The following is a 22,864-nucleotide window of genomic DNA, read 5'->3' on the forward strand; positions in this document are numbered from 1 at the left end:
CCAGGAGTGGTGGTGGTAGTGGCAGTGGCAGGCCATGCAGAAGCCTGAGGCACCCCTTGTTAAAATCGCATGCCCGGTATTCACACACTTGGAGGATCTGCCCAGACCACCCTGGACCTGGAAGTGGTCTTACTTCATAAGCAGACTGGTGTGCATCTTTTTCAAACCACATGCCCTACCCAGCTGGGGACCAAACAATGCCCACAGTAGGCAAAGAGAGAGCCTGTGGAGATGATTGGACTGAAGAAAAATACAGCCAGGACTAACTAGCAGGGTGCACACAACACACAGAGGAGACGCCCCCTGAAGCATCAAGTTCTGATGAACAGGGTACACTGTTCTGCAGGGCACTACAGGACCTCTTCTGCATAAGGCCATTACTTTCAAGAGCAGGAGACACAGCTAACTTGCCTAACACACAGAAACAGACACAGAGAGTTAGACAAAATTAGGAGACACAGCAATTTGTCCCACATGAAAGAAAAGGACAAAACCACAGCAAGAGATCCAAGCAAAATGGACATAAGTAATACACCTTGCTGAGAATTTAAAGTAATGGTCATAAAGGTACTCACTGGCCTTGATAAAAGAGTAGAGGACATCAGTGAGACCCTTAACAAAGAGATAAAGAAGACCCAATTGGAGATGAAGAACACAATAAGTGAAATTTAAAATACACTAGATGAAATAAATAGCAGGCTAGGGGAAGCAGAGGAATGAATTAGCAACCTGGAAGACAGAGTAATGTAAAGTAATCAAGCTGTGTAGCTAAGAGGAAAAAAATATGCAAAATGAGAATATTCTTAGGGAACTCAGCAACTCCATCCAACACAATACATTCACATTACAGGGATCCTAGAAGAAGAAGAAGAAGAAAGAAAGGGGACACAAAATGTATTTGAAGAAATAATAACTTAAAACTTCCTGAATCTGGGGAAGGAAAAAGAAATCCAGATCCAGGAGGCACAGAGATTCCCCAACAAAATCAAGCCAAGGAAGTCCACACCAAGACACATGATGATTATAATGGCAGAAAATAGTGAAAAAATAAAAAAGAGAATTTTAAAAGCAGCAAGAGAAAAGATGGTTATATACAAAGAAATCCCACAAAGCTATCAGTAGCTTTTTCAGCAGAAACTTTGCAGGCCAGAAGAGAGGGGCATGATATATTCAAAGTGATGAATGGAAAAAGTCTGCAGCCAAGAATACTTTATCCAGCAAGGCAATCATTTCAGAATAAAAGGAGTGATAAAGAGTTTCTCAGACAAAGGCTAAAGGAGTTCATGACCACTAAACCAGCCCTACAAAAAGTGTAAAAAGGACACTTTGAGTGGAAAGGAAAGACCATAGGGTAAGGAAAGTAGGAAACACAAAAGCAGCAAAAAATAAGTAAACTGTAAACATCAATTAAAGGATTCACAAAATAAAAGGATGTAAAATATGACATCCTATACTTAAAATATGGGAGGGGGGTTGAGTAAAGAATGGGTTCAAATTTAAGCTACCATGAACTTAATATATCACTAAATAAGGCCAGCAAAGCATGAAAAAGAGTTGGAAGGAAAGGATCAGGGAAGACCTACAAAACAACCATAAAACAAATAACGATATGGCAATAAATACGAATCTATTAATAATTACTTTAAATGTAAATGAACTAAATATTCAGTCAAAAGATGCAAAATGGCAGAATGGATAAAGAAACAAGACCCATCTACATGCTGCCTATAAGATTCTCATTTCAAACCTAAAGACACATGCAGATTAAAAGTGAGGGGATGGAGAAACATTTATCATGCAAATGGATGTCAAAGGTAAGTGGAGGTAGCAAGATTTATATCAGACAAAACAGACTTTAAAACAAAGACTGTAACAAAAGACGAAAATAATAATATACAATAATGTATCTAAAGGAGCTAGAAAAAGAACAAATAAAATCCCAAACCAGCAAAAGGAAGGAAATAATAAAGACTAGAACAGAAATAAATGATATGGAAACTAAAAGAGTAGAACAGATCAATGAATCCAGGATCTGGTTCTTTGAAAAGATCAACAAAACTGATAAACCTCTAGCCAGACTCATTTGACAAAGAAAAAGAGGACTCAAACAAAATCACAAATTAAAGAGGAGGAATGACAACTGACACCACAGAAATACAAAGTATTGTAAGAAACTATTGTGAGAAGTTATATGCCAACAAATTGGACAACCTAGAAGACATGGATAAATTCTTAAAAACATATAACCTTCCAAGAATGAAGCAGGAAGACATAGAAAATTTAAGCAGGCCAATTACTAGCAATAAAATTGAATCAGTAATCAAAAAACTCCTGACTACAAGTCCAGGACCAGACAGCTTGTCAGGTGAATTCTACTGAACATTTAAAGAAGAGTCAACATCTAGTCTTCTCAAACTTTTCCAAAAATTAGAAGAGGAAGGAAAGCTCCCAGATTCATTCTTCGAGGCCAGCATTATCCTAATACTAAACCCAGAGAGACACCACAAAAAAAGAGAACTACAGGACAATATTCCTGATGAACACAGATGCAAAAATCCTCAACAAAATATTAGCAAACTAAATCTAACAATATATTAAACAATTAAAAAAATATATGATTTCTCTCATATGTGGAGTTTAAGAAACAACACAAGTTAACAAAGGGATAAAAAAGAGACAAGCCAGGGGCGCCTGGGTGGCTCAGTGGGTTAAGCCGCTGCCTTCGGCTCAGGTCATGATCTCAAGGTCCTGGGATCGAGTCCCGCATCGGGCTCTCTGCTCAGCGGGGAGCCTGCTTCCCTCTCTCTCTCTGCCTGCCTCTCTGTCTACTTGTGATCTCTCTGTCAAATCAATAAATAAAATATTAAAAAAAAAAGAGACAAGCCAAAAAACAGACTCTTACCTATACAGAACAAATAGGTGGTTGCAAAGGAGAGGTGGGTAGGGGCAAGGGGGAAATAGATGAAGGGAATTAAGAGTATAGTTATCAAATGAGCATTGGGTAATATACAGAATTATTAAAATCACTATATAGTACACATGAAACTAATATAACACTGTATGTTAACTATACTGAAATTAAATTTTTAAAAAATTTCAATGTTTATTTAGTGTCTTTCTCCTTCAATAGACTTTCTGAACACATTACATTTTATTTGCACATTTATTCTGAGAATAGCCCTAAAATGGAATCAACTATAAACATATACACACACACACACACACACACACACACACATATGTATATATACATATGTGTGTGTGTGTGTGTATACACATACATACATATGGAAACCAACCAAGAATGGAATATCTGCATAAAATCAGTTATCTACTGAGAAACTGGAAATTAAATTCTAGTGTGACGCCTCAGCTCACGTTTCAAATTGCAGGGTTACACTGCCACCTAGTGTAGACAAGCATTTTTCCAGAGTGTGAAAGCTAGTGAATGCATATAAAATTTCATAGGATACGACATAAAGCAATGATCTCTTAAGGGTTCTTTGATAAAAGAGAGTGATTTCAGAATGAAGGATCTTTTTATATTTTATTGATTAAGGATAACATGGATTTAGGAACACATTTTATATATTTTGCTTGATAAGTGAGAAGAGTGCGAAAGGGAAGGCTTGGTTTCTGTACATCATTCTGCCAGGTAAATATCCTTAATACATATAATATAAAGAAATTAGTACAATTTTGTTTTCATAAGTGTGAAAGTTCCCAGTAGATCTGTTTTTATGGGTGCAACTGATATTTATTTTAAAAAGTTATTCTGCAAGTAAGTATTTTAAAAACTTCAGTCTGCAACTCCATATCAGTTATAAAAAGGAGGGGTAGCTCAATGGAGTTGAAAACATTACCTTTAGAAGCAGCATTTCTCACTGGACCAGTAGCACCAACAACAACCTGGGAGCTTGTTAGAAATATAAAGTCTCAGACCCACCTTAAAGCTCCTGAATCAGAAACTTTGACGGTGAAGCCCAGAGAAACGTTTTTATCTTCAGATGATTTTGAGGTAGTTTTGGGAACCACTGTTAGAAAAGAAGGGTTTATGGCATGTAGAAAAATATGGCAAGTGATCAGTATGTGAGGTTTGAAGATGCAAAAGAGGCTTAGGACATGAATCAGCTGCTACAAATTGAAGATCCACTAGGCAACAAATGTAGCAACATAAGTTGGAAGCACATGTGTGGTGGAGGGGACTTGATTTCTCCCTTGCGGGGGGGGGGGTAATGCAAATGCTCATATTTCAGAGAAAACAAAAATCATACATCAGAAAACTTGGAGGTGGGAGTGTTTATGTTAAATAATGCATTTTTGTATTAATGGTCCATGGCAAGAGCACATTTATCTGTGAGTGATTTCAGAGAGAAATGGCTATCATCATGAGGCTCTATTTACTTGCTATATATGATTAGGCTACAATTACAACTATGGAAACAAAATAAGCAGATTAAAAATAGAGCTTTGATTGTGGTGGGATTTCTTTACAGTAAAACTTAATGCAAAACTGTGAGAGTCCTACTTTTAGCAACTCTGATTATTAATCAGCCTCTCAGCCAGATTCCTTTGGTAAATTTCAAGTTCTAGCTGTGGCTAATTTGCAGCATCCTTGCACAACTGTTATATGTCACTAGGCATTTGAGTCTTTTATTTTTAAAGACAAAATATGCAGAAGAAAGCTTACAATTAAACACTATTAGGAAGCTAATTTTAAAAGGGCTTCTTCTTGGTTTTAATCTATAAAGTAAATTCGGGATGCACAGCATCTTTAAAAAAGCTGTGTTTATGGTAACTTTATTTCAAAATAATACTTTAAAAAATATCATTGGGTTAATCATGAGAGACTCTTAACCTCAGGAAACAAACTCAGGGCTGCTGGGGGTGGTGGTGGGAGGGATGGGGTGGGTGGATAATGGACATTGGGGAGGGTATGTGTTATGGTAAGCGCTGTCAATTTTTTTTTAAGATTTTATTTATTTATTTGACAGAGAGGGATCACAAGGAGGCAGAGAGGAGGCAGAGAGAGAGAGAGCGGGGAAAGCAGGCTCCCTGCTGAGCAGAGAGCCTGATGTGGGGTTTGATCTCAGGACCCTGAGACCCCCACCTGAGCCGAAGGCAAAGGATTAACCCACTGAGCCACCCAGGAGCCTCAGTGCTGTGAATTTTATAAGACTGTGATTAGCAGACCTGTAGCCCTGAAGCAAATAATACATTATATGTTAATGATATAAATATCATACACAATGATATTTTTAATTAACATATACTTTTATGTTAATTAAAAATATCATTGTGTTAAAACTAAGGAGGCTTCCCCACTGTTCTTTGAATTTTATGAGATGTCCCAACTATTCTGCCCTATGCCAGGAAATAAGGGGATAGATGCATCTTGACATATCTAGTGCCTACTGTATTCTAATACAATGTTTTTAAAACCATGGGTTGCAACCCATTAGCTGGTCCTAAAATCTATCTATTGAGTTGGTCACCATCACTAAAAAGTGAAATAGAATAAAAACAGAAAATAGAGTGCACTACATTTACATAGATAAATATTGTCTTCTGAAACTTGTTTCAGTTGTGTGTATGCATGTATATTTATCAAATACATTCAATCCATCCTTCAGCAATGCCAGAACCATTATTCTGAAGACCTATCTAAAAAGTCATTTTTAGCCTCAAACTCTTCACCCAGCTCCCTTAATAGCCAGAATAAAGTCCAAAATCTTTCAAAGGTTCCCATTATCCCCTTACTGAATGCCTCCTCCATGGTCCTTCTACTTGTCTTTTCAGAAAATGACATCACCGTATACTTGGTTGCTCAAGCTTGAAAACCAAGTGGTTCCACCTGCCTTCCTCTCCTTTTGCAGTCTACCTTATCAGTCTTGTCTCTGGATTCTCATCTAGTCTGAATCAAAATGTATCATCTCAGAGGTAAATCATCTCATTTACCCCTTAATCTTGATCAGTCTCTAAACCTACCCTTGCCTTTTCTAATGCACATCACCCACTTCTGTATGTATTTTTAAAGATTTTATTTATTTGACGGAGAGAGAGAGCACAAACAGGGTGAGAGGCAGGGAGAGGGAGAAGAGGACTCCCCCCGGAGCAGGGACACTGATGTGGGGCTGGATCCCAGGACCCTGGGGTCATGACCTGAACTGAAGGCAGTTGCTTAACCAACTGAGCCACCCATGCACCCCTGTATATATACCCCTGTATATATATTTTTTTATAACAGTTCCAATTCAAATTATACGTCTCTTCTTGTAAATGTGCTTAGTACCTATCTCCACCAGCTGTAAGGTCCATGGGGGCAGGGATCTGGTCTTTCTCTGCTATACCTCTGTGCTGAGACCAGTTCAAGCCTCATGGTAGAAGAGTCACCAATAAAAATTTACCAAGTGAAAGAGTTCCTGAATTAAACTTGGGGTTCCTAAATTACTATCTTCTACCTTTTTATCATGGTACCCGCTATTTCTTCTGCCCAGAATGTATTGTTCCCACTTGTTCTCTTGGTAGGCTTCTATTCATGCTTTAAGATTTCACATTCTTCGAGAAAAATTTCCTGATGCTCCTGGACTGAGTTCATACTTGTTCTCAGGGATGCTGCAACGTCATTCCCTCACTATTTTACAGTCATTTTCATGCTGGACTTCCAAACTTGGCTGTGAGCTTCCTCAGGACAAGGGTTTTCTTTTGTCTCCTCAACTCCTAGCACTTGGTAAAAGTGGTTATATACTTGGTACATACAGCCATTTAATAAGTGTTTGCTGAATGATTGGGTATAAAAACAAAAGAGGTAGGTGATCAAGAAAGATGATTATTTGTGATGAAGTTCTCTGATGTAAACGATAAGTAAATAAAATTCTAGATTTCTAGAAAGGGCAAGATGTGTGTGTGTGTGTGTGTGTGTGTGTTTGTGTGTGTATTGTACAGAGCAGCGTGTGTTGGGGGAGGGAGAGAGTAAAGAGGGATGAAAGCACAATTTTTCATATAAAAGGCTTCTATTTATAAAATGGATAATTTTAAAATATAGCACTGTCTTACTGCATTTACAATCTTATATAATTGATCAGATTTCATTTCCACATTGTTTTGCAGGAACAAAACTGTTAGGTGAAGTGAGGGAACAGTGTTAATGACGAAAAAGCTTATGTGTCTGATTTTAGGGTACAGTCTGACCCAGACCAGAGAGTGTGGGGTTTGCACAGCTCCCTGGGAGACTTCATGTCAAGTTATGAAATATGATTAATAGAAAACAGGGGTGGGAAAAGGAGAAAAAGTGTCCTTAAATGCATGTGTGTGTGTGTGTGTGTGTGTGTGTGTAGAGAGAGAGATCTTGTTTTCTCTGAATTTACATTCTTTTTTTTTTAAGATTTTATTTATTTGACAGACTGAGATCACAAGTAGGCAGAGAGGCAGGCAGAGAGAGAGAGGGGAGGAAGCAGGCTCCCTGCGGAGCAGACCGCCTGACGTGGGGCTGGATCCCAGGACCCTGGGATCATGACCTGAGTCGAAGACAGAGGCTTAACCCATTGAGCCACCCAGGCGCCCCTACATTCTTTCTTAACAGCGCTGTTGCTTACTCATCTTCATCTTACATAAAACTGCCAAGCTGGAATAAAGCCAAACTGCTTATAAGAAAACCTATTTTCTTCTCATTTAAAAAATCTTTCATTAAAAGTCCTCTTTATTTGCCTTCTTATTCTAGCTGTGGAAGACTCTTCAAAGTGGGAGGAGGAGGGGACAAAAGCAGAAGTGAGATATTTAAAACCCTCAAAAAAAGAATTTCTCAAACCATTACACAGGAAGACCTGCCTCTCTTGTTTCCCACAGTAAATAGTGTTAGAGGATCTGTACTACAGATAAAGAACTTGAGTGGAGAGGGTCCCTTAGGAAAATGCCCCTTCCCCTGTGGACCTAGGGCTCACTCACCTTGTGTGATTTCAAGGAGGTCCCCAGCTGCAGTTTCTCTTCTGGAGTCCTACCATTAGAAATTCAGGGGTTTTTTTGGTTAATAAACTGTTCCATTTACATAAGCCCTGGTCAACTTTCAAGGAAAAGCTAGGCTAGGACCATTATAAATTATAAAATTCTGTGACTTAGAAAATGGTTACCCTTGGGAATCATAATTTTGATAGATGGAAGGAGAATGACAGGGCCCTGTGGAGAGCCCCAAACAACATGAGGGAATGTATGTCCTAATGCCAGGGGGGAGACAGGTAGGTCATGAGTAGAAAAGGAAAGGGGAACAAATGGTGTAGATGTTCAGGTTTACCTGGTTCTCAGCTCATCAGGGGAAACAAATTCTCCATCGAACTGAGGAAAACAGAAGAGGAAAGGATTTTTTTTTTTAAAGAAACAAACAGAAAATAAGAACTAATGCCATTTATTTTGCAATTGAAGAATGAAATTGTTTAAAAATTAAATACATTTCAAGAAAACAATACTTCACACTAGACGCCAAAACATACTAAGATCATTGGATCATCTGAGCCTGAAAGTCTTTGTTTTTGGAGTGGACACTAGTATGCCCCAAGATGGAACAAGAAGCAGACCAACCATCCTGAGTGGATGGGGTAGAGGCTCTCTCTTGAAGTACTGAGGTTCTGGGGAGAGGATGGGTTTGCGTGACATGGTGCTAATACAAACCTTTCTCTTCAGGTCTGTGCTCCTTTTAACATGCTCTCAACTTGTTTATAGAGGATGATATGTTGCTTATTTCCCAGGATATTGTGCTTAGCTCTGGTAATTATAGAGTTTAAGAAGAAATACAAGATAGGGGGCTTGATGTTACATTTTACCAAGACTTCTAGCCATGAAATATAGAAAACTAGCATGTCTTGGGTAATTAATTAGCTGTGCAACTTTGAGCAAATTCCAAGTTACTTTATTTTTATGTCTCAGTTGTCTCACCTGTAGAACAGGAATAATTTTAGTACTTTATAATATACTGAGAATCAAATGTTATCAGGTTTCAAGCTTTTTCAATAGAGGGGGGCAAATAGTGAAGTTATATTAGTTATAATGATGATGATGGGGAATAATGGCTGTTCCCCTGAGCCAGGCATTAGACTTTCTTCTATGTGACCTAAAAACAATTGTTTTAGGTAACTTTTCAACTCACTTTTCATCCAAGGCAACTGAGTTACAGACAGATTAACTAACTTGCCCCCAAAGATACAACTAGTAAGCTTCAGAACAAATGGAGATTCAAATCTAGGTTGGCTGTACACCAAGGTGCCCATGAGTTCCCACATCTCTGCTTTCCAGTGAGCACCTCTTTACCGTAGTCCTCTAAAAGCATTCACTGTATTCCTAGAACAGTTCTAAAGGCTTCCACTGTATTCCTATAGCAGTTTGCTTGAGTTTTTCTGGTGAATTTCTCCACATCCTGACTTTTTTTCTTTTCAGTAAACTTTCCCTTGCTAATCCCTCCTTCAGAGTAACCTTGTTAGTTTTGAGGACACACCCCTGGCTAGGCCTGGGCTCACAGGGCCGCCTCTTCCCACCCCTTCCCTCTGCTGTGGTTTAAAGTGTCACTAGATGCCTCTGGTTCACTCCCTTTGCTTTAAGCCCTTACAAGGGCAGGAGGAACCAAGGCTGGGCCCAGTGAAGGGGCCTTGGGGGGAGCACTGACCCTCCCTCCCCACACAACCCCTTCAGCACTGGGACTGTTGGCACAAAAGAAAACCAGTTGGGAAAATGAAGATTTTCTGGTAAGACCTTGACCTTGGAAAGAGTGGTGGGGAGACTGGGTTGGAGCCCTCAGAACCAAGGGTCTGTGTTTCTGCAGTGGTGATAGGATGAGAGGAGGTGAGAGAAGATGGGAGAAGGGAGAGGAGAATAAGAGAGAGACCCAGACAGAGACACAGATGGAGAAAGACAGGCAGACAGATGAGTGAGACAAGAGAACAAGCATAAGAGACAGGAGACAGACAGAGAAAGGAGAAGAGAGAGCTATCTTTAAAAGAAGAAGGAGAAATACTAAGATAAAAGAAAACATAGATGAGGAAATAGATGTAGAAATGGTGAAATAGGTAGATATAGAGAAAGTGAGATAAAGCAAACAGCAGTTTCATGATTGTTTTAGTGCAGGAGCTGGAAATGTGAGAATTCATTAAATCTCTCAAGATTTCAAAGTCAAGTGGAAAAAATAAACTATAGTGAGATTTGATCACCTACATTAATCGTGTTTACCAGATATCAAAATATTTAAGTAGTCCCCATCTGGAGGGATTCTTATTTGAGTCATTGTCTTTTCTCCTCTTCAGGAAAATTCCAGTTTTCTTCTTTGTATGCAGTTTCCTGGGATCTTGGGCATCTGCTGCTGTCAAGCGTCGCCCAAGTAAGGGCCACTGTTTCTGGATTTTGAAATATCGTTTGTTCCCAGAAAGGATCAGGCAGGGCTGTGGCTAAGTGAGGACTGAGTGAAGCATCCATGGTCCTCCACAGCCTCACTCTTCCATCCTGCTTTAGCAAGGGGATTGCTCTGTGGCTGGTTTTGTGTGGTCAGGGTTGGGTATAGAAGAGAAGTCCTGGCTGTGATCACAACTGGCAGGGAAGCCCAAGCTGGGTACTCCAGTGCCTTGCACAGTGCCTACTTGGTTCACATGGTGATTGGTAAGGTTGGGTGGGTGGACCAACAGATGGATGAATGGATGGATGAATGACCTGGGGTCAGTGGAGGTGTAAAAACTATTTGAATATACTGGGATGGCTGAGCCAAAACTTGTAGCTGGAAAATGCTTTTTCTGAAGTCTAGGAAGTCTCTGTTGTCAGGTCTGTCTCAGCAGGGTGCTGGGGTTGGACGGTTACAAGAAGCCTTCTTAAAAATCTTTCTCCCTGCAACTTTCCACCCGTGTAAGGAGCACCCAATTTAATTCTAGGATTTCTCATTGAATTAAGGGTTTAATCATTTGTATGATTCTTTTCTTTTTTTCATTACTTTTCCCAATTCTAGGATGCGAGCAAGAGTCTAGTTGGGACCCTTTTTTGATCTCTTGGAATGAAGTTGTAAAATTAAAACACCCTATATATTTTATTTTGGACTAACGAAATCCAAGTCTCCCTGCAAACGCCTCTATTTAACAAAGATTCCTAAGAACCCCACTCTCCAGAAGTCCCATTAACTGGCTCAAGACTGGCTCTGGATTCTCTTAGGAATCCTAAAAGTTGTGGTGTTTAAGGAATATTTTCTAGTCCAAGCCACCAGAAGTTTCCCAAACAGGCGTTTGACACCGTGCCATTCAGAACATGGCACAGCTCTGGTTCCAAAAGGAACAAATTCCCAACTTCTCCCAAAGGAATATTTCCCAGTACAAATTATTAAAACCTTCCACCTTGTTTCTCTTCCAGGATGAGTTGAAGATAAATTAATTATAATCATAGAGTCATAGAGTTAAAGTCAAATATACTATAAGCAAGCTATTTGGCATATTGTCCTCCTTTAAATAGTTGTTCAGCTCTTGTTGTTATTGATATATCTTCATGGTCCTTGTAGGGGTTAGGGTTGGATGACATGCTACTCTTTTGCAGGGTTCCCTGTTAATTCAAATTCTAATGGTGGAAATGAACTCTGTCCAAAGGTCAGGATTGGCCAAGATGATTTACCAGGCAAGTAGCCTTATATCATATTGAAAATGCATGCTTTCTATAAACTTACCTGATATATTCTATTATTTGGGAAGGTTGTGAAAAGGAATATAACCAATCTCATTTTAGACTTTTTATTCTGTGTTCCCTTTCTGTAGGCTTTGACTTGATTTCTCAGTTCCAGGTAGATAAAGCAGCATCTAGAAGAGCTATTCAGAGGGTAGTGGGATCAACTGCATTACAAGTGGCTTACAAATTGGGAAATAATGTAGACTTCAGGATTCCAACAAGGTATACACAAATATTTTATCTAATTATCTGTCTCAAATGCATTTTAAAAAATGAAAAGCTATGCAATGTTAGAAAATCTCATGTTCAATGCTTCTTAGATCACCAATTTATTTGAAGATGAAGAAATTTATTTATCAGTCTCCAGGGTTCGGTGTCTAAATACGTGAATACTCTTCATGTTTTCAGTATGTAATTTACTTTTCATTCCAAGAAGCAAAAAATCACTGAAACCATTATACATTGATTCAGGACATGTTCTTATTACTTTGCACACTGTTTTTGTGTAATTTGTCTGGTTTTGGCTGAAAGGACCCTCTGTGAAAAGTGCCAGAGGTTAAGCATAAATTTAACTAGGAACCGTGGAGTGGTTAGAAGACTCACAATGGTGCTGTTCAAACGTCCTAGTGCTGAAATTGAACCACACTTCTACTGCTTGGTTCCTGGCAGGAATCAAACAAAAGCAAAACTAGAATAATGATCACCGAAGCAATGCTAGTGACAATAATTTAAAAATCCTCCACTTTGTTTACCTTCCTTTCTAGAACTATGTTTTTTATCCTTTAAAATATTTATAACTGTGGTGCTTTAGTGTAGGTAAGTGTTGAGTCAAGCCATTGTTATGAATGAGCTTCAGGATTTTCAGTTTTATATCATTTAAATACCATAAATGTAATTATCATGATTTTGTATGTTTTAATGCACTGCAAAAAAACTGAATTAAGTTTCCTTTGATAGATGAATAAGAAAATTAGGACTTTGATAAAAATTAAGTTGTAAAAGTAAATAATGATTATTTAGAACAGTAAAAGAGTATTATAAAAGCTCTAAATGTGGGGCACCTGGTGGCTCAGTGGGTTAAAGCCTCTGCCTTCAGCTCAGGTCATGATCTCAGGGTCCTGGAATTGAGCCCCGTATCAGGCTCTCTGCTCAGCGGGGAGCCTGCTTCCCCCTCCTCTCTCTCTGCCTACTTGTGATCTCTCTCTGTCAAATAAATAAATAAAATCTTTTTAAAAAGCTCTAAATGTTTATATATAATCATGAGAATTTGGTCAAGTTAGAATATTTGATATATACCAGACTGCAGATAGAAATTCATATTTTGAGTATAAAAACTATATTTTTCTAAATATGAACTATATTTTATAAAATGACAATAGTGCACTGCATAAGCTCTTTTTCTAAATTTACTAATTAACATTAAATCTCATCCTCATCACAACCCTGCAGTAGAGACATTATTATCCATATTTTATGAAAGAGGAAACTGAGGCCAGAAAATTTAAGTTACTTACATGAGGTCCCAGGGTTGGGAGGTGCTAGAAAGATGGAAATTCAGGCAGAATTCAGGGTCAATACTGACCCTGGAAAATTATTCACACTCAGAAAGATTACAGACATGATAACAGCTACTGACTTTTAAAAAATTTTTTGCTTGTACTTTCTTTTCATGCACTGAAGGCTAGCTGTGTTCTTCTTCTTCTTTTTTTTAAGTAGGCTCCATGCCCAGTGTCTAGCCCTGGATGTGTTCTTAAATAAGCTTTAAAAAAACATTCATTTTTTTCTTTCTTTAATAAAATAAACATGATGCAAGACCCCCTAATGCTGACCTAATTCCCTTTTCTATAACTTGAGGTACGATCTGGACTGTCATTTACTCTAAGTTCAGGTACTGACCAACTTGAGGTCACATCAGCCTGTACCTCCTGTTCATCTTTGTTGTTGCTTTTCTCTAAGTGCCTAGAGTTGTCACTAAATATTTTTCACAAAATATAACCAATGTCTTATATTCCCTATTTCCTTGACTCCCTGACCCTCAAAGACTAAAAACCTCTGTTTTGCTGACAAAGCTTATTATAAGATGAAAAGGGAGGAAGTAGAAAAAAAAATTAGGAAAAAGAAATAAAAAGAGGAGGCGAGAGCCAGAGCGTTGAAATAAATGGAGTCATAAATAGGTAATAAAGTGTACTTTTGGGCAAGTACTTCACTATCTTTGTTTCAGTCCCTTCAGCATAAATCAAGAATGATAACTGTGTTGTAGATTTGCCATGAAGAGCAAATGTTAGTAAGTTGGAGAGGGTTTGGATAGAGCCTAGCACGCAGTGGTATTAGTTAAGTATTCATTCAATTAGTAGAGAGTACTAGAAGGAGACCGTGTGTGTGCAGATGAGAGCCTTTTCTCCTTAGTGGGTTCTTTCTTTTCAAGCGGCCCTCCCAGTCCTACTGATTCAAAAACTGGGTGGCAAGAAAAGCAGGGACCGAAATTGCTCTCAGACCATGCAGGGAGTAGTCTCGGTTTAAAGGAAATTTCTATTCTGGAGAGTATAAGTTCTGAGGGAATGAAAAAAAAAAAAAACCTTAACAGGATTTTCATGGGAGGGAAATGAGAGTATGGCGTATAAGGCTGATGTGATAGAGCCAGAATTTACCCTCCTATTTTCAATTTTTTGAAAGATTCTGAGACATATTTTTTTACTGCTTTTTGTTTTTTATTTAGATATAATAATATCATATTCTCAACTCAGATTTATAAACATTTTGTATTTGTTTACCTTAGCAAATATAATTCTTGGTTCTTTTTTGGGTTAAGGTCATAAACAAATGTTTCAAGGTCTAGTCTCCTTATCTTTTATTCAAACACTTAGAGTTCTTCTTTTAAGGTACTCTGTGCAGATTGTAACATAATGAAATAAATCATTTATAGATCCAGCTTCTTTTACATTATGTATGCTGTCAAGTTTACTTATCGATGTGCATAGCATCTTTGCAAGAACAGAATCTCAGGTGTTCAAAAAAGACAATGCTACTGACTGCTATGTAAATTAGACTTGTGAGGACTTCTAAAAGGTCTTAAGTGTGTATAGATACAGATACATTTTGTGAATTTGTACACTAAAAGGGATTTTCTTTTTTTTTTAAATTTACTTGACAGAGAGAGATCACAAGTAGGCAGAGAGGCAGGCAGAGAGAGAGAGAGAGAGAGAGGGAAGCAGGCAGGGAGTGTGATGTGGGGCTCGAGCCCAGGACCCTGAGATCATGACCTGAGCCAAAGGTAGAGGCTTAACCCACTGAGCCACCCAGGAGTCCCCTTTTCTTATACTGACAAATTATATTACCTAGTTTAAAAGACTAACATGATAATCTTGACTATACTTATATATACATATACAAACAAACATATATATATTATCTTCATGCACATGAAGAAAGAGAACAGATGGATGTCTTTGATTTAACAATATGTCTATAAATGAGCTGTTCTTCTAGTAACCTCAGTTACCAGCTCATTTAAAAAAAAAAGTTTTTGGCATTACAGAACCAAGTCAGAGATAGATGGGGACATTCTATTCTATCCTACCTTCAATATAATCTCTTTGCTTATTTAGCAGGAAAGATGAGATGAAGTACAAATTGGGAGAGATTCCTCAGTCAACCTCAAAATCTCTTTGCAAAAGAGTCACTTAGACAAGTTACTGTGACTAGTGGAATCCAAGCAAAATAGATTTGTTTTATCTAGGGACTGATGAAATTCTACAGCCTTGCTCAGTGCATCTGTAAGCAAATACATAAGTTTACAAAAAACCTAAAAAAAGTATACTTTAAGGAAGAGAACAAAACATTAAGATTCATCTTTCTTCTGTGAAGGGCTCACCCTCAACAATAACTATATTTGGACAACAAAGAAGAATAAATTCCTGAAACATCTGGTTAAAGCCAGATCACTAAATGAGAAGAATATTAAAATAACACATTCATAATTTAAATGGATATTTGTCAAATTTCACCATTGAATAAAATTTTTAAAACTCATCTCCTAGCTCCAAGTTAATTGAGGTCAATTAAGTGAAATGTATGAACTTCTATAAGGTTTTATAATTATAAAGTAGGCAATATATTATACTGTCAACAGTGAACCTTAGCTTCTTCTCTAGAGGTTAGTCTGGCATATGCATATTCTGAAAATCTTAGAGTCAAAGGAAATATTTCAAAATCTATATTAAAAGTAAATATCAAATGTAGACATCTTTATTCTTGGGAAATAGTTCTTGCACACATTTTTTTCTTCTTTAGCTCCAAACTGAATTTTTTAAATGTATGTGTTAAAATCTCCTGTATACTTTAAAAAAATATTTTATTTATTTGAGAGACAGTGAAAGAAATCAGGAGTGGGGGGTAAGGGCAGAGGGAGAGGGAGAAGCACACCCCACTAAGCAAGGGACCCAGTGTGGGGCTTGATCCCAGGACCCTGAGATCACGACCTGAGCCAAAGGCAGATGCTTAACTGACTGAGCCACCCAGGCACCCCAAAACCTCCTGTATATTTGACAAATACTTAATGAATTTAAAACTTTGCAATAAGTATAATACATATCACCAGTGATCATTTAAGAATGTGTAGTAACAAAATAATTCACCCAATATTATAAATAAAAACAAAGTCATTTGAGACATAAAGGTAAAAGAAGTACTTGGATGCTCAAAGGGTGTTCAGATGAAAAGCTTCATATTTTTGTTATTTTTATAAAATCAGCAAAGCAATGAAATTTGTTAACATAGTTGACCCATTTTACTGAAGGTGTGCAAAAGTACTTGCAGTAAGTTATATGTTTACTTATGATATTGTGAGGGATGATTAAGTTTTATAGTTAAAGTCAAAGTAAAGATAGAAAATCTTAGTAAGTTGAATAATTTCACTTATTGGTAAACATTCTTGGAACTGAATAATTTTTTGGTTTAGAAATTCTTGACCCCCCAACCATGTATTTTATTGCAACTGGCAGTGACGCATATGCCAATATAATAAATTTATGTTACTCATTTTGTAACAAATCAAATCAGCGTCTACTTAGATATTTCTTCTTGCCTTTCTCTTTTTTCCTTTCACAAGATGGGGCTCTTTAACAGGAATCTGACCTGAAGGAAGGTTATTCAGGACTTTGAGTCCTGGTCCATAACTATTTTCAGAAATGTCAAATATTATTATTTACCAAATAAAATTAATGGCATCTAACATGCTCAGTGTGAAGGAGGTTCTCAGGTTTATAGTGACTGAATCTCAAAAGGCATACGTGGGTCTAGGATATAATTGTGGAGGGAACCACCCAAGCGACTGTGGAAATAACAAACACTCCTAACAATGTACTATATTAAAATTAAAAAATTTAAAATCTCCTTTAATTAAATGGCTTTATTAACTAGTAGAGCTGGTTTGGATTCCAAACGATCTCTTCTTTAATTTGTGGAAGAAATGCTGCTAAGAGCCTTGCAAGAATATGATTTTGACTGAGATGGAATTGCTGAACAGGAGCTCTTTAGGTAGCATAAATAGTAATATTATTGGGGTTATGTGGCATTGGGAACCCTCCTTAGCTGTGAGGAAGGGTTGTTTTTTTTTTTAAAGTGTATTTTAGGATGGAGCATTAACGTACATGAATGATTGAACTTCTCTGAAGGTTTTTATGGACAGTCATGAAAGAACAAACAGTGCATGGTTTTTTTTTTAACACTGTAGCCTTTCTGTAGGTCTAGAATCTAAGAAAGCATAAGGGAATATGGTAATATGCATGGGTACAAAAAACAAGACTTTTATTTACTGTTTTAAAATTTTACTCAGGCATTTATATCCCAGTGGTCTGCCTGAAGAATACTCCTTTTTAACTACTTTTCGGATGACTGGAAGCACACTTGAAAAGAACTGGAACATTTGGCAGATTCAGGATTCCTCAGGGAAGGCGCAAGTTGGCGTGAAGATTAATGGCCAAACAAAATCTGTTGCATTTTCATACAAAGGACTGGATGGAAGTCTCCAAACTGCAACCTTTTCAAATCTGCCTTCCTTGTTTGATTCCCAGTGGCATAAGATCATGATCGGTGTAGAAAGGAGTAGTGCTACTCTTTTTGTTGATTGCAACAGGATTCAATCCTTACCTATAAAGCCAAGAGGCCAAATCGATGTTGATGGCTTCGCTGTGCTGGGAAAACTTGCAGATAATCCTCAAGTTTCTGTTCCGGTAAGTATAAAACCATACATGATGGTTGATTAAAACAAAACTGGATTGCTTAAAAACTAATACTTCAGGTTATCTTTGATAATCATGAGTATCTTAAGCAATGAATAGTTATTCATTTTCAAAATTCATTCAAGCACTCACTCAAAAAGCATTCAGTGCCTGTTTTGAGCACACAGCATGCATCAGATGAAATGGGAAATCAGAGAAAGTCGAATAAATGGCTCCTGGTCTTGAGGAATTTCAAGTCTACTTGGAAAATGCTACATGCTGACCTGGACCTCCCAGAATCCTTCAGAGGCAATGTAAAAGAAGATAATACTGGCGTGGTACACACTGTGTATAAATAACTAATGAGAATATTCAAAGTAAGGTTAAGACAAATGGTGGGTTCAGTAAGTCAGGAGTCTGTGCTTCTTGAAGGCAATGAACCTTGAAACAGAAGGATCTGCACTAGCTGAGGGAAAGGGCATTAAATGAAAAGGAAGTGGAGAATAAGTTGGCCCAATCCAAGGTCTGGAGACCAGTTGGTTTGGATGATATGCCTATGTGAAAATGAGTGTGTGTGTACGTGTGTGTGTGTGCATGCATGTGTGTGTGCGTGTGCGTGTGTGTGTGTGTGATGAAGGGAAGAAACGTAGCAGATTCTAACTGCAGGGCATGAGAGAGAAGGTTAGGAAGCCATATGATGTCTGATTAACAAGAATGAAAAGCATATAGATGGTACAATACATAGTTAGAAGTAGGTCTTGCATGACATATTATAAAAGTAAACAATTTTAGAACTCTGTTCAGGATTTTGCTGTAGAATTCCATGGATATAAAGGTTAGGAATTATGTAATAACTGAAGAGTTGTACCAACTAATACCATATAGTTCTACCATTTTGAATTGTTTAGCTTTCATTGAATACTTTAAAAGGTTATTTTATAATGTTGTTACAGGAATTTAAAAACATATCTTATATGATAAGTATTATTTGGGAGGAAATTACGGAATTTAGAGTTCAATAAACTATGGATACCAACATATTCTCTCTCTCTCCTGTATAGAACTGTTACATTCTAGTCACAAAACACATATCATGGCATGTAGCAGGGGTGATACAATGATTTTGAATTGTTTCTGTATACTTCTCCAAAGGAAAAAGGTTATCAGGCACTCAGTAATGGAATTGTTCAAGTAACTTATTTTCAAGGGAAGAACTATGATTAGTGTGAAGGGTAGTGTGAAATTTCTATATTCTGTGATGGACAGGAAGCAATTTGTCACTGCCACATTACTGCTCTGGCTTGTAGACACTTGAGAAACTATTTCTTCAACTAATGAGTTATCACACTTCAAGTGTCTGGGTTAAAAAGCCAAAGGGACCACTATTATGCCATCTTGAAATTTCATGCAGTAAGATTGTTGCAATGGCATGGAATAGGTTTGTAGACAACACCAAATTTCTGCAGTATCTGTGTCATTTTTGGACCATGGGTAAAGGCAGGGAGACCTTAAGGCACCTCTGTAGTATAATGAACATCAATCAAGTATGTGCAGAATTGATTTGTTGATTCATTGGTCTTGAAAGACACTTCCTTTTTTTGCAGTTTCAAGTTTTTATTTCAATTCCGGTAGTTAACGTACAGTGTCGTATTAGTTTCAAGTGCAGAATTTACTGATTCATCCCTTCCATGCAACACCTGGTGTTTATCACAACCAGTGCCCTCCTTAATCCCCATCGCCCATTTAACACATCCCTTGTGAAACACTTCAAATCACTATCATTCTGGATGTGAGGACGTTATTAAACTCTTTGACTGACAGAGTGGTAAAGTCTCAATATTACTCCAATATATTATAATCTAGCCGATAATGCTTTAGCTGATTGTAGGTTTTCTGCCAAGTCTAGTTTCATATCAGAGTGGAGACCAGTTAGGACCAGTTATCCTCCATTTTATTCTGCCATATGCAGGCATGCAAAAAAGAACCTGGTAGCTGATATTATATTTTGCCTCTGGTCCACCAAGGAGCTTTTCAAAGTCCGTGCACTATAGCCAATGTTAAAAGTAATTGAAGCAGGCACGAACAGTTTTTTTCCTTTATCTTGAGTTTTCACTCTCCCACAAGGAAAGACAAAAGAGACTTGAACCTAAAGCTTCATTAAAATTTCATATTTGATATATAGTGGTGGGTAGTAATAATAACTAAAACAGGTCAAAGTTATAGGCCAAAAAAATCCTATTTACGTCCAAGGACTGATAGTGACAATGTCAAACTCAAACTTGTCACCAAAATGTGTTCCTCAATTTTTACCCTATATTAGACAAAGAAATAGAACATTCTATGTAGGAAAACCCATTTATGCTATTTAAGCATCTTAATACCCTTAACATGCCAATTTAAAGTTTCAAAAATGTTTTCATTCCCATTAACTTATTTTATCCTTGCAACAATTTTTTAAGATAGCAAGCACAGATTATCTCCATTTCTCCATTGAAGATGTACCTTCAAGAGGGCTTCCTGGTTTGTAAGAAGCCATGTTATGCATAACATTTTTAATCTACCTATTTTCTGCTGTGCAAACTCACTTCCCTTTGAGAAAAGTAAAGATATGTATCACCACATATTCTTTTTGAAGCATTTCCTCACTTACATTTTGGAAGGCATTTGTGATTTGTGTAGACTTTTCAGAATTTACTTTGCAGGACAAACAAAATAAATGCTCTTTTTTTTTTTAAGAAGGAGGATTATACACTATAAAACATGTTCTCACACATAACCTACTTGGTTATGAATTTAGTAGACTTTCATCATGTGGCTATATACTAGGTATACAAAGTTAAGTAATTCACAGATCTTGTCTTCTTCAGTTCAGTCTCTTGAGAGTAAGGGGTTGAGATAAGTAAACAATGACAATATGACATGATAAGGGTTATGGTAGTGAATGGAAGCACATGGAAGAAGGTCCCCAACCTGATCAGGCCAGGGAGGCATGAGAGTGGAGGTCAATCCTGTTTATTGTAGATGATGATGTTTGGAGAAACCCTGGGGCTGAACGAGCATTATTCAGGAGAAGATAGTCTCCAGTGTTGTAGGAAGAGAGGCTCTCGTTAGGGCATTCCCACATATATAAATTCTTTCCTTTTCAAGTTTTGTTAGTCTTTGCACACTGCTCCTTACTTTTCTAGGCTAAAATAGTCAAATACTCATACAAGTTCCCAAAGTCCAAGTTCAAGTGTCATGAGTTGACCCTAAACCCTTGTTTTTATTCTTGTTTTATGTTTTTGACTTCTCACCAGTTTGGCTGAAATCTGAAGTTGCTAGCAATTACTGAAGCTCACCAGTGACCATAAATTCCTTAGAAAACTTAAGAGAGGGATGAATAACAGTATCAATATATTTTGGGAGGTAGAAGTATACTTATATGGCACCCTTCTCTCCATCTGGAGACAGAAAATAGTCCATATTAATGTGTGAGAAATTTTATATTGGAGTGAACTGTGCCACTACCATCAAAACAATAAGGAAGAGTATATTTTTCAATTTTTCTCCATGAAATTGGATTCATTCTAATCTTTGACATTCTAGATTAATTGAATACTTTTCTCGGGATTAACACTGGCTTTTCTTTAGCAAATAAATCAAAAGCAAACATCCCTTCTAAAGGTATTAACAAATGTCAAAAGGTAGCCCTAGGAACTACATAATAAAAAATGCAATTGAAAACAACATTTGATGGAGCACTAATGCTGAAAGACTCATTTATATTGTACTTGTTTGTGATTTTCTCATATCTATCCTATCTTGTATACCTTTCCCTTTGCTAAATTGGAGAAGGAAACCAATTTCAAGAGGTTTTTCATAAAGCTTGCAGTATAGCTGCTCACGTGATCTGCAACTCAAACACCTTCTCATCATTCATGGTTATTTAGTGGGCTCAGAGCATTTTATATTTTTTCCCAATGTACTGCTGTAATCCATTGTTAGTTTGATTTTCAAGCAATAAATCCCATATTTCCTATTCTCCTTTGTGCCCATATTTTAGGATGGTGCCATTTATTCCACTGCAAAGCTCAGTTTTCTGGCAGCATACCATAAAAACATGTTATTTTATGACAGGTTCTTTATTGTTTGTTGTCAGCATGATTGCCTAGGAGAGTTATTTGGTACAGCTCTATTAGAAAACAAAGTTAGCCTTTCTCCTTTTTCAGGGATGTACACTAGGGGTTTGGGCTTAAAGCAGGATACACGTTTATGTGGCTTTACAAATACATGATTTTTCAAAACCTTTTTCTTTTTTACCTATGCTTATTCAAAATAAACCAATGTGGAAAATAATCAGAAGATGGAGTATCTTTAAAAATACATTTCAAGAGTGCCACTTTTTGTTGTTAAATTCAGAGAAAATGTGAGAGCCGATAGAAAGAACTGTCAAAACTAGTGATAGCTATCTGTCCTTTTTTCTATTCCATAGAATTAAATCACACTAATCTCCACAGACAGAAAGAGTGTAAGTTTCATAAATGATAACATGGGGAAATCAACTATGAGGTTGTAGTTAATATTCTTTTTGGTATTTAAGAAATATTGTAGAAAAGTTATTTTTCAGTGATTTAAGAAATGCATACTCTTTGCTATGCATAATAGCTAAACTATTAGGTTTGCTTATTAAGATTTTTTTTGACAAATATACCTTTTACAAAACTTTCACATGTAAGTATGAAATAAATACAAAAGAAATAGTTATGTACACATAACCGCAGGAAATTCTCTTTATAACACTTTGGTGTGATTTGATGGAATATTTTTGAATACTGACTGTGAAGACAATTTTTTGGAGATAAAATCTAGTCGGCTGCATTGTAAACCATATTAACAATATCAGCTGGATTTTCCACTAGGTGGCAATGAAATGACAAGCACACAGGAAAAAAAATCTGCTAACATAGGAGGGGCCATAATCAGAGGAAGGGATT

At 37.1% G+C, this 22,864-nt stretch overlaps 1 protein-coding gene across 1 annotated transcript in view; it reads left to right on the forward strand.

Moving 5' to 3' along the window:
• Nucleotides 1-5,249: 5,249 nt before the first annotated feature.
• The window catches only part of COL9A1 (collagen type IX alpha 1 chain), an 89,452-nt gene continuing 71,837 nt past the window's right edge, over nucleotides 5,250-22,864 (forward strand). Inside the window, exons 1-6 of the mRNA XM_032864551.1 lie at nucleotides 5,250-5,267; nucleotides 9,694-9,728; nucleotides 10,284-10,357; nucleotides 11,548-11,625; nucleotides 11,763-11,895; nucleotides 17,507-17,903. Of these exons, the coding sequence (XP_032720442.1) occupies nucleotides 5,250-5,267; nucleotides 9,694-9,728; nucleotides 10,284-10,357; nucleotides 11,548-11,625; nucleotides 11,763-11,895; nucleotides 17,507-17,903 (735 nt within the window). The remainder of the gene's footprint in view (nucleotides 5,268-9,693; nucleotides 9,729-10,283; nucleotides 10,358-11,547; nucleotides 11,626-11,762; nucleotides 11,896-17,506; nucleotides 17,904-22,864) is intronic.

The sequence above is a fragment of the Lontra canadensis genome, unplaced genomic scaffold, assembly GCF_010015895.1.
Source record: "Lontra canadensis isolate GAN:19392208 unplaced genomic scaffold, GSC_riverotter_1.0 scaffold27, whole genome shotgun sequence".
NCBI lineage: Eukaryota > Metazoa > Chordata > Mammalia > Carnivora > Mustelidae > Lontra > Lontra canadensis.